This window comes from Telmatherina bonti, assembly GCF_933228915.1.
Source record: "Telmatherina bonti genome assembly, chromosome: 15".
Classification (NCBI taxonomy): Eukaryota; Metazoa; Chordata; class Actinopteri; order Atheriniformes; family Telmatherinidae; genus Telmatherina; species Telmatherina bonti.
Window position 1 is genome coordinate 27,942,770 of NC_136613.1, and position 13,203 is coordinate 27,955,972.

General features: G+C 39.9%; 1 protein-coding gene across 1 annotated transcript in view; it reads left to right on the top strand.

Moving 5' to 3' along the window:
* The window catches only part of LOC306766896 (partitioning defective 3 homolog B-like), a 230,308-nt gene that overhangs the window by 204,312 nt on the left and 12,793 nt on the right, over positions 1-13,203 (top strand). The window contains exon 23 of the mRNA XM_079254754.1: positions 1,854-1,930. Coding sequence (XP_079110880.1) covers positions 1,854-1,930 — 77 coding nt within the window. The remainder of the gene's footprint in view (positions 1-1,853; positions 1,931-13,203) is intronic.

Consider the following 13,203-nt stretch of genomic DNA (forward strand, 5'->3'; position numbering starts at 1 on the left):
ATATATAAATATATATATATAATATGTCTTTATGTCTACGGTCAAGCTAAAGTTAATGGCGCTGCTGGCTAGCTGCACCAGTATAGCATCCGTACCATTAGATGTGCTGCTGGTTGACGTACATTCTTGGGTGGTTTGTAACTGTAAAAGCAGCAAATCAAGGGGATTTAGAAGTGGGTAAACCCAATGCTGACTGAACAGTAAGTGGGTATACCCTTATACCTGCATATACGCTGGACTGCACCCCTGAGGTACGGGCAAGACCAACAAAACAACCAACACGTCCTTAACTGTGAATAGAAAGGACCATTAACCTAATCACAAGGCGAAAGCAGAGTACAACCTCACAGCTACACTCCCTGCATAATCAGGAGAAAATAACTCAGTCTGAGTAAATGTAGAAGCTTAACTACACTCTAACCAAAAAACTAACATAAGCACAGATCAACAGTGAACATAGAACCACAGTGAAATGGTAAAACATCCAACAATCTCAGCTTGTCCTACCTTTGAGGACCGTTCCCGAGCCTGTGGATTGTGGTGTACACAGTCTGTCCTCAAGGGCCGCTGTCCTGCAGGTTTTCATATATTCCTTTTTCAACTTCGACTTCCATTGAATGGATCAAACAGCCAATGAAGTTCTGCACTAATGGGTCAGGTTTGTCTGAGCAGGGATACATGAAAAACCTGCAGGATTCTGGCCGCCAAGGACTGGAGCTGGACACCCCAGACTTAGCAGCTCACCTCGGAAGCAGGTTGGCACACATCCTCTGCTGAGTGATTGTTTTGTTTCAATGGGCTTGTCTGAACACAGTTAAAATTGGACTAAAGTGGATTTGTTTTCATTGGATCACAATGAATTGGCTTGAATTAATTATGTCTACAAAGTGCCTCAAGATGTCTTTGTTGTTAACTGGCGCTTTACAATTAAAGATGAATTCAGTTCGGTCAACAACTGAGCACATTCCTGCAGCAATGCAATCATTTTATTGTTGCAAAGGTCTGCTTGGTTACATTTTATGAGCTGTAACCGTTTATTATTTAAAAATTAAACACGAGTCGTATCTTACTTTCTAAGCAAACTTCAGCATATCTTATTATTCACATTTCAGCTTCTCTTCGGGAACATTTTAGCTTTTCATTTGTCGAACATGCAAGTCACTAAAGCACAGAAATGTTGGGGTTTAGTCAGCTTCATTTAGAAGCATCACTGCAGCTGGAATCAAGTGTGTGTGTGTGTGTGTGTGTGTGTGTGTGTGTGTGTGTGTGTGTGTGTGTGTGTGTGTGTGTGTGTGTGTGTGTGTGTGTGTGTGTGTGTGTGTGTGTGTGTGTGTGTGTGTGTTGGGGGGGCAAGGGAGGAAAAATGGGAATAAGTAGAAAAAGAGAAGAGAAGGAGTTGCAAGGGTTAAGGAGTGAGCCAGTGAGATGAGGAAGTGGGACAGATTGAACTGTCAGCAGCTCGGCTTAATCTTTTTTTCTTTCTTTCTTTCAATATGGAGATGAGACACAACTCTGTTCATGTGAAACTGCATGAGAGTGTGTTTGTGTCTGAGTGAGACAACTCCATCCTGTTTTGAAGTAACCTAATCTTGAGACGGAGACCCCTTCTACCCCAAACAAATCTCAGAAGGCCTAAATCCCCCATCGCTAGCCTTTGTCATTCCTAAATTACAGCTGTATCACAAACACCGACGCATTCTGAAAGCGGGGGGCTTATGGGTATGCATTGCACATGCTTAAGCTCCCGGTTTTGCAGTTTTGTTCATACTTAAGTCAAGAAATGTGTATGTTTTAGAGGTCTGCTTTGAAGATACGGACAACTCCCACTAAATGACCGTGTTTTCCCTCATCAGGTCCCACCCAGAGTGATGGATCAGCGTCTGACACCGCGCTATGAGGAGGTGGAGCGTCAGTACGCCTCGCTACCAAGGTACCACGTTTTCTCCTGAAACAAAAATGTTTTGATGCATGTATCACTGTCGTACTCAGTCCTCTCTTTTCTTCTGCGCCGCTAATTAAATCTCCGTCTCTGAGGCCTCGTCTCAGCTGGGAACTCACCTCACCTTCACTCTGGGGAAAACACACTCAGACAGCGTTGAAAACTGATCTCTAATTCCTCCCTCTGCTCCCCCATCAATATGTAGCTTCTCATGTGGCCTTTGTCAAAGGCTTTACAGTTATATTTCACACAGTTGTGTTCATTTGTGGAAATATTCAACTTGCCAATGAAATTTGCCTTGAAGCTTCAGTGGGCAGCCATCATTTTATGTGGATTAAATCAACTTGTTGAGCTTCTATTTGGGGTTTGAAAACAGTTTTAAAAGTGCGTTTCAAGTGAAAAGAGAGAGGTCTTACACCTGAAGAAACCATGAACACCCAGCAGTTTTTGTGCAGCACGCTTGAGCCAGTTGGTCAGAGCATTATGCTGTTTTCCTCTCTGGACAGCATGAAATATTGCAAGCATTAGCCAACACAGGAGCAAAAACAGCCACCTGAGTATTTTAATCAATTCCTGAAATATCTTTTCATTTATTTCTCCTTTTTTTTCCCCCCAATGTGCTCAGATTATTTTTCCGATGTGCCTGGATGCCTGAAGTTGGTTCAAAGTTTATGAGAAATGGGGAAGACGGTGTTTAATCTCTTCCAACCATCATCAGTCACTATTTCAGCATCTCATTTTTCATTCGCAGATTTTTTTTTTTTTTTTTTTGGCCTATAAGGCGTCAAACTGAATTTTCCTGTCTTTCTTTGCTCTTTCACCATCGTCATGTTTTCTTTTTCTACCAGACTCTACTTTCCTGACTGCAACTTCCCTTTTGTCTCTCTCATCTTCCTCTTTTGCTCATTTCCCTCTTTTCCTTGTCATTTTTCATTCTGGACTTTGCAACAGGCCTGAATGAGTTCACGGCGCTCTCATATGTAAGAATAAAGCTTTTTAAGAGAAACAAATCTAATATCTACTTTGCTTCCAACACCTTGTCAGAAACCCAAATGTTTGTTTATTTTTGTTTGTCTGGAAATGTGAGTTGGCAACTTAAGCTGAATAACAGAAGTTTAGGACTTTAGAAAGTTTACAGCCAGGTTCCCACCTCTCTTAAAGTGCTGAGGGATGACAATTTCACACCTCCTTTGTGTATGTGTGTCCGTGTGTGTGTGCGTGTGAGATACAGGGGGAGGGTGTCTATGTGTGGATGATGACTTTGGCAGATGGGGGCGAGAACAGTGATGATAGTTTTGAGGTCTGGCAGTGGTATCTGAAAAGGCTTGGGAAATTGGACACACACACACGCTTACACACACACACACACTGGCATACTGCGGCACAGACTGGTTGTGTTTCCGCTTTCAGACTTTGGCTGTAATTCGTAAATGCTAATTTAGTTATGTGTCATTATTTGAAAATGACTACAAGGTATTTTTCTATTGAAGTCATCATGCTTAGTTAAAGTAACTGTCATAGTATTTTTCTAGAAATCGTTTAAAAACCAAGATTGATTAATTGAGTTATGTGCTTTTATGAAGCAGACTTGGCCGTAAAGAGATATATTTCTGTGTTCCGCATGCTAAATCATTTTTACAAAAGAGAAAAAGCTTGAAATTGGTCTGACGTCTAAATCAGAGCACCGCTCTCCCCTGTGGATGAGATAACGGTAAACAGCCTTATACACTGCCTTGTGCTGCCAAGACTCATGTGGCAGATGCCAAATATTTTTTTGCAAGCATTGCATTTCTTGCCATAACAGCCTTTTCCACGATGAACCCACCAGTCTGAAAGCAAAAGCCACTACAAACTGGACCCATTAGCTTAGAAATGTTTCAGTTTTCTGGGGTTTGAAGTCAGAAAGGAGATGTTTTCCGTCTCGTAGTGTCTTTATTTATCTTCCTCTACATATCTGTCTGCACTCGGTCTCCTGCTGTCAATTAACTGGAGAGATATTTCAGCCTGTAGAGAAGCAGAGAAGTAGATCGTGTTTTGAAACCACATCCAGGCTGTTGACCTTATGAAAACATATTATTTTGCCTCTGGACCAAAAATAACTGTCAGGCAGTGTGTATCTAGTGTCTGCATGTCTGTGCACCTGTACGTTTTTTGTTTTATTTTTTGTTATACAGGCGGCTCCTCGTTCCGCGAGTGCAGACGTTGGCGTGTGTTTCTATTATTTCCATGCAGGACCAGAAATAGCTGAAGGCCTGCGTAATCAGGTCCTTTGACTTAACATCCGTTTAGTGGCACACTGAGTACATTGAGTGAGTGTGTGTGTGTGCTGCGAGACAAGATTTTGATGGCTCTAAAATTAAAACATGACCCAACAGTGGATGATGTTTCCCTGCCTAAAGCACAAACACGTTACTAAACAAACTGTCAGCAAATGTCACTGCTTGAAATAGATACAAGCTTGTTCAGTGTATATTCAATATTTTGCTTCTGGATTAAGTCATTTGGTAATAAAAATGTACAAATGATTTTTTTGTATTGCATTATTAGATATAAAACTCTCTGATGGTCAGTATTTATGTATTCGTGTATTTTAATTATCTCCAGTTTATTATGTCTGTTTAGCCTGTTAAAACAGTCACCATTTGATTTACTAATGTATCCTTTCCTTAAATAATCCCAACAATATTTAGAAAACAGCACATGAATCTTTTTTTTACTTATTTGAAATTAAATATGGTTAAGAGATGTATATTTTCTAGGTGAAGGAATGAAGAACACAAGTCTTTTTTTTCACATGAAATCACTGCCTTTTCATGAAATGACCTCTCACCCACTTTACTTCCATGTCTTTTCCCTGTTTTCTGCTTTTTCCCATACTTTTCTCATTCCATTTGACTTTCTCCCAGTGCTGCTGTTATTGTGGAACAAAAGGCCCAATTGAGAAAGAGCCTCTTCATATCTTTATGTTGCTACCAGTTAGGATTTTTAACCACTCAGACATTTGCAGTTTTTTCTTGGGGAGCAATTGATAAGGAAGAACAATTTATTTCTTAACTACACTTGAACGTAACTAAATGTGACTAAAAAGCTGTAAAACGGCAAACTAAACTGATAAAATACACAAATGCAGAATGGACTTAAGACTAAACTTTTAACCAAATTCATGTCAGTTTCAGCTTTTCAACTCGTGTAAAGTCACGGTATTATCGGAAGCTAGAAAAGCACTCGAAGAGCGCAAACATCCGCCAAGCACAATGTTAAAGAATCCTTTAAAAAGTTCCTGGATCCAAATAGTTATCCGGATCACCACCAAAGTTAATTCAATCCTTCCTTTTCACATTTCCAACAACTCCTGAAAATGTCATGAATCTGTCCATAATGTTTTGAGTTATCTTGAACACAAACAGGAAAACAGACAAATACCAGTAAAAACATAAGCTCCTATGTGAAGGTAAAAATAAACACATAAAAGCTTCATTTGTACTCAATCTTAGATCCAACTATAAGTACAGCCTTCAGTCCGTCTTTTGCATCGATTACGTTAATATTTTAGTCAGTTTGAGAGTTTTTGAAGCTGTATACCCAGACCTGGGAAGCAGAGCAGTATCCATGGAAACTGTGGGGGGGCAGTGTTGCACATTATAGCTGATGTCAGACCAGCGGACAGGACAAAAACAAGAATCTGCAACATATTTAACGGCCACAAAGACTACTGTTGTCTGTTGCGCTGCATCTTTTTATGTCTCTTTCAGAGAATGCCCATTATCATGATTTCCTCCACTGTTGCCACGTTTACTCTGAACTCCGCATTGCCCTCTAGTGGATGTGTTGTCCAACAACATGCTGACTAATAGCACGTGTTGGATTACGTGACGGACTTATTTGCAACGTTTGACGTGAATGTACCAGTTGTCATACAATAAGGAAAAATAAATGAGGTTTTAGGAAAACTATGAAGCACTTTTTATTTGTCTTTTGTTGGTTTTATTAGGTGGTTAAATAATTAGGTGCTATCAAGGTTTAAGGCAGATAACATGAGATTAAATTTTATTACATTTTGCCAAATTCAATCTGTCTGCAGTCAAATTCAGTTTAGTTTATCGTAACTCAAATCATATTTTGCCAATTAGGAAAATGCTGCTGTGATAAGAAACCAAAGGGTTGATCTCTTTGATTCAGTCCTGAGCAACACGGTGCGATGGTCAACAGCGGAGAGGAAAAACATCCTTTTGACAGTTTTCAGAGACGTCCAGCAGAGCCAGACTCTGGCAGGGCCGCCATCTGCCTCCATCACTAAGGCGGATGTAAATTAACCAGACAGAGACGACAAAAAGCACTGATGGCAGATTTAAAACTGAGGCAAGCGTGATAAAATAAACCAAAATGTTTGAAGAATATTCTTCATATCCTTTTTAACTACCTTAGATCGGAATAGAAATAGTAAAAGTAATCCCTAATTTACTGAACTAATCACTGTTATCAGGATTCCTCAGGCATTTTTTTTCAGATATTATCCAAATGTATTGGGACTGGTTCTGAAATATGCTCAAGGCCGGCAACTTCTTTGAATGACTGGCTGATGTTTCTGTCATGTATACATTAAAAAGTCGAGGACTTCCCCTTAAAGAGTGACAGAGATGGAACGGCCTATTCGTATTACCGCTGAAACCAGGGGCATGCATGCGCTGTAGATTGATGGATCTCTGCTGCATTTTGAGCTCCAACTTGTAAAGACACCCTCTGGAGACATGAAGAATGTAAAAGGGCTGGCTTTAATGGGAAAGTATTAGGCCGTCTAATTTTTTTTAGAGTGATTGTACATCTGTTTTAAACAGCTTGACTGATTCATGCAGCACACGTGCATGCCCGTGATGAGTTTGTCAGCACCTGTGATTGTGTGTGTTCCTTCAGACTCATATTTCAACCTTTCTGAGGTCAGTAGATGGCTATCAGTTTTTGCATGGTCAACATCAGCAGGTCGTACCCCATGTGTGCCCCATTACTGACCCATTTACACATTTTTCCTCTCCCTTTATCAGACGCACACATGTAGAGGCGCACATAGACATCTGTGTTTTCTGTCCTTTTCTTTTTATCGTAAATCAAAACAATATGGCAGAACGAGTAACATAAATAGAAATGAGGTCAAAAGTAGACATATTAAGCAACAAGCAGCAACTAATGAATGAAAATAAGATTTAGTATAAAAAATATTGACCGTTAAATATTAAAGGAGAAGTGAATAAAGAAGGAATGAAATGAATTTGGTTTCCAAGCTTTATATCAATAAAGTAACACCCTGCTGGACTTTACTGTTTGGGAACATCATTTTCTTCAAGTACCCTCCGTCTTTGTTCATGACCACTGTTGAAGACCTAATTATTGTGCACTGAAGTTTCAAAGAACATAAAACTTTGATTGAAGACAATGGTGATGTCCATGGTTTCCGCTGATAACCGCGGCCAGCTGTAGAAGAGACAACCTTGCCCCAATCTGATTTGCCGAACACCCCTCCCGATTTGTCTTCGTTATCGCTTTTATTAGATCAAGAGAACCAATCAGAATTGTTATCCAGGTTTCTGGAGAGGCTGTCACTTCCTCATTATGATGATAATTAGATGTTTAGTAATTAGAGAGCAGATGTTTTACTGTGTTTTCAGCTCTCTCTCTCCTCTTTCAGTCGTGTTTTTTTCATTCATGTCGCTCCACTTTCTGCCGTCCGGCTTTGCGTCTCTCTCTCTCTCCGTCTGCCTCTCCACATCTCATTTTCATTCCCTCTGAACTCGGGGTGAAAAGGACATTGCTGAATATTATTTCACTCTGCCGAGGAGAGAAATGGAGTGGGAACGTCTTTCCCTCCGTGTCTCTTGAGAAGACCTCCCAACTGGGCTTGAGAGTTTCCCAGACCACTTTAAAACTGCCGCACAATCCTCCCCATTGTTCAGTTGTTTTTCTGTGTTTTTCTGGACTCATTGAGAGCCTGCTTGTATGTTAGTCATGCAGGGGAGACAAAGAAAGGCCGTATTTTTAATAACGTCTTTCTGTGAATGTTTTTATAGAAGAAAGACGTAAAGTGTTGGACAAAGTTGATGTGCATCATGGGAAACTGAAAGAGTTCTCTAGATAGTTTCTTGTAAACTTATATCTGTTATCTCTTATCTCCTGACTGCTCATGTAAATGTTTGGCTATCTTCACTTTAACAAACACTGTGACTAAAACAAGCTGAAACCAAAGAGTCATTTCAAAATATCCAATTAAAAAAGACAAAATCCTGTCGATCTTTTCCACTTTTCTCTGGTTTGGACTGATATTCTGTGTTGCTTCCTCTGTAACGTTATGCTGTCAGGTCTCACCACAACATCTCCTTCTGTTTTGTTTACAGCCATGCATAACCTGACCTGTACCCCATCCTCAAAGAGCCTAAAAAGCATGTTTCTTCTTTTTTTTTTTTTTTTGCTTTAAAATTACTCGACAGCTGTGTGGAAACACTGTTATAGACTGCTTCCAGCCTCCCGTCTTTCCTCTTGTGACCCCATCCTGTTCCTTACATGCACTGCTTCTCTTCTTTACACTCATTGGTGCTTTAAACTGTTTTTTGTGTTTTTGTTTTTTTTTCCAAGGCTTTGATCTCAATCAATCATGGACTTTGAAATATTGGGTTATAACCCTAATGTGTTGCAGAGCCAGCAGGTGGGCATGACAAACGGGCATGATATGCTTTCTTATGCATGGATCCCGGGCTGAGGGAGGAAACTTCTTTTTCAGGTCGCAGATGGTAAATGTGTAACAGGTTTCAGGTCATGCTGGAGTTGAACTGATGTTAAATGATACTCTGCTCATGTGGAGTAAAAGTGCAAAAGTCTGAAAATGTATCGACATATGCTTCATTGTAGCAAGCTAACACTGTCTTAATGTGAATACATAATACATAATAAGGGATAAATCATGTATTTATTGCAGGAGTGCGCTGATTTTTACTCATTTGTTACTTACTAGATCATCTTCCATTGGATTTTTAAATGACCTTTTCCACTTGGCACAATCATTATTATGTGGTAGATTTGTTCATTCAGATGCAATACCTTGTTTAATTCTCTTTTTTTTTTTAAAAGAAATACATGATTGGCTTCAGATTATTTTAAGTTGCAGCTGTGAGATGTTAACATCTGTGAACACTAATGACCATCTGTTGTTTCTAAGCTGCTGGAGAGATTTCCCTGTTTCAAAGTTATATTGGAAAGTTGGATAACTCTGCATGTTTATGCATGCTTTTTTTCATGGTGATGAGCAATGACAAGCAACATTAGGAGTGTGTATGCAGTGTAAGCTCGTTTCCAGTTCTCTGATTAAAAAAGGCTGAAGGCACCAAATCGTTGTATTGATTTATGAATCACTTAAAACATGAAGTAGCTCTTTCACAGCAATGAGAGTTTAACAGTTGCCTTCAGATCCCATCGAGCTCTATTCGCTGTTAAAGTTTTTCCTGTTTTGAAGCGTTGAGCTGAGGTTCATGTTGTCATTGTGCAGAACATAACTTCTGATATGCGCTGAACATGCGCTGGCAGGATCTCTGCTTCTGTTTTCCTCTCAGACATCCCTTATGTTGGACTCATAGCCTGTATATAAAAAGATGGACGGAACCTCCGAGACGTCACCCATAGGTTTCTGAAGAGCTGAATTGAAGCTCGGTGGGCGGTTCCTACCATCGCCATCTTGGCAGTGTCATGCATGCCATTACTCCTGGAAAACACAAAAAGAGTCAAAGAGGTGGAGCTGAGATGGCGGCTGTGAGCACGAGGGTGGATGACCATGCTAACAGGACCAAACTAGCTAATGGAAGGAAGCGGGCTAAAGCTAAGACACGTTGTTAAGCTGTTAAAAACCGCGGTTCTTCTACGTTCTTCTTACTTGAAGCGGGAGATCACGTACCTGTCAATCAAAAGGACACGCCCCTAAATATTTCAAATTTCAAGCTTAAATTACTTTTAAACGGGCGAGTTAAAAAAAAATTCACTTCTCCCACAGTTGTCATGAAGGTAAACCTGACCTATTAAACTGAAAATGAAATTTTTTACCAGGCTGCAAACATGTTTGTTTTATGTGAATGAGGAGGCATCATTCCTGTGCAAACAAGCTTACTCTTCAAACTTCATTGTCTTTTCATTTGTCCAACAAAGAGCCCTACTTCCTCGTACCTTTCAACGTAAATAGACTCAGCAGCAGGTCAGCCACATAGCGCCATCTGCCGTCAGTGTCTAACACTGCATACATACAGCATATCATGACAATGTTTATTTCTGCTGTGAAGTTGGTCTTTTTAACATGGGAATCTATGGGGATTTGTTCTGTTTTGCAGCCCCTAGTGGATGAAGGAGAAACTGCAATTTTATGCACTTCCGCATAGGCTTCACTTTTAACCTCCGGAGGTTGCCGCTTGTGTTCGTTCCCATCTATTTCAAAACTCCCCCTCCTACAAAACGAATCCCTTTTGGGGGAATCATAATTTTCTGTCAGTAATTTGTAACCATGCAGGGCAAAGTGTCCCCAGCTTGAAGCCATTAAATCTTACTGAGGAGAATTTAACTGGCTCAAGATGTGAAATAGTGATGGTTGTTTGAATGGACTATGCTGTTGTTAGTAGTGGATTTCATTATATTTCAGGAAGTCAGACACTGCGCGGAACACACGTGTTAATGTATGATCGTTCCATGACTGAATGTCATCCTTACTTTGTGTGGCTCATCCAGGCAGTTTTAGTGTGCAGTTACACTGCGGAAAGTTTTTATGGATAGCTGCGCAGTTTTCAGCAGCTCTCATGATTTATGGCATCATCTAGTATTTTCATGGTAATATAGATTCTTCCTGGAATAAGGTTATCTTATATTTTCCTCCGATATTAAAGCAACGCAAATAGTTTAAGGCTATCAAGTGGATTCGTAAGTTTGGCTTTTCCTGGTTTCCTCCGGTTTTCTGGGGCTGAGTTTATTTTAAAACGTTAAGAAATAGAAGTAGTTTGCCTTAAACCTAGATAGTGGACTTATTTTATTTTGCACTCACAGTACAGCTAAAACTATAAACATGTTTTTTCTTTTAGAAAATCAAGATGATAGTGTTAATTGTGCTTTTTTTTTTTTTTACCTATCAAACTTGTTTACATAATACTTATCCATCAACCATGTCATTACATTCCTCTCACTAGTACCGGGTTTTCCTTCAGAACCACCTTAATTCTTGGGTGTCACAGGTTCAACAAGATGTTGGAAACATTCCTCAGAGATTTCGCTCTGATCAGCTTGTTTGGCACTAATATCACCTTCAAAGCCACCTAAATCCCCTTTTCTTCCACATTCTGATGCTCAGTTTTACCTGCAAGTCGTCTTGACCATGACCAGGTGATTGGCTGATCAGCCATGTGTGTTAATGAGCATAGGAAGCAGTGTGTTCAGTAGCTGGTGAGTGAACACTGTATGAATGTAAGCTTGTGTGTCCTCGATGTTTTGGAAGGATTCCTGTTTTTAACCCATGAAAACATGTTAAGATAAGGCCAGATTTTGGAATATGATGTCTTTATTTATCCCTTTAATAAAATTTAAAATAAAAAAAAGTACCAACATTTTAAGAATATTTGTCACTTATTACATATGAAATGTCTTTTTGTTTAAAATAGCTTTAATCTTCTGCATTCTGGTGTCCATTAAGGGGCAGAAGACAAAAATCAGATTGTGTTCCACAGGATTTTCAGCAACGTTTGCACCATAAGGTGATGCCAAATGTGTCAGAAACTGTATGGATCATATATGTCATGTGGGTTAAGAAAGTGAAGCTTGCTTCACTAATAGCAGAGTTAAGTAAGAAGTGTGAAAAGAACAACGCTGACAGGAAGAAAAGGTCTGAGGAAGCTAAATATTGTGCTAGAATGGAGCATCTTCTGTGCTTTGTTAATCCGTCAGCCGGTCTTACTGCACATTTGACTTGTTGATCAGGATGATCTGCCTGCAGTGGATTGTCAGTCTCTGTGGTTTTGGCTGTAGCTTTGCTGCTCAGTTTCCAAATGGCATGGCCGAATTACGACGGGATGCGAAACCCACTCCAAATCCCCATTGTTCTGCCCTCTCTGTGTTTCCGAGGCAACAGTCTCCTACCATCTGGATGTCCTCATCCCTTAGTTCCTCACATTTTCCTCTAATGGGTTTGTCCTCCATCATTTTATAGTCTCATTTTTACTTTTTTTTTTAGCTTCAGGACTGTTTCATTTTCTTTCTAAATGCACCTTCTTGCTTTATTTGTTTCCACCTTTTTTCCCTCCCTCTTTCCAATTTGCTCCTCTCTCTGCTGTTGCATTTGCCTCACACTTCTCAGTGTAAGTACTCACTACATTATCTCACTCTTTCCTTTAATCCCCTCTTTCCTTCTCTTGTCATCTCGGTAACACCCCGTTTCTCTTAACACTTCACTCGTGTTCTTTAAAACAAGCACTTTGAATTATGCATCATCACACATTCGCAGTCACACGAGGCACATTTCCAAATCTGTGTGCACAAACACTTACACTCAGGGGAACGTAATCATGTTACTTTCCTTCACTAGCATGTAATTCATGCATGATATACTGCTGGATTAATAAACTTCAACAGAACTTTATTGACAAAGACAGATAGGAACCTCTGAAAGGTGTTTAGTTTCATTGAAATATTAACAAGTACGCAGACGTGTGTGTGTGAAGTAGTGCTCATTATTCTCAGCAGATGCTGACCTTCAGCGTGCTCGCTTTCTGGAGGGCGCTTGCATTTTTTTTTCTCTTCTTCTCCATTAGTCCCCCTTTTTTTTTCTCCCACTCATTTCCACTGCTTTTTTGTTTTTGTTGCGCTTTCATGTGTTTCATTAGCTTTAAAGATTTCCATTCATCCCAACTCTTTCAGATCTGAGCTCTTTTTGGATGATCATTTTGTTTCCTCTGCATTTGCTTCTTTGTGTGTTCTACCTGAATCTTATTTCCTCCTTGCTTCTCTACGCTCTATTTGACATTTGGTATGCTTTATGCTTCCCTTGGTTTAGTTTTAGTCTTTCCACCTGTCTTGTTTTTGTCTTCATCGTCTTCCCCTGGTCCTGTGTGACTCGGCCTTCTCTGCCCACACTTCTTTCCACTTTACATTCATCTAACTTCACATTGTCCTTTGCTCTTCAGTTTTTCCAGGGAATACAAACGAAGATTCGACTCCTCAGTGTAGCGCTGTTTGCCAGTAAAGGTTTTTTGTTTGTTGTT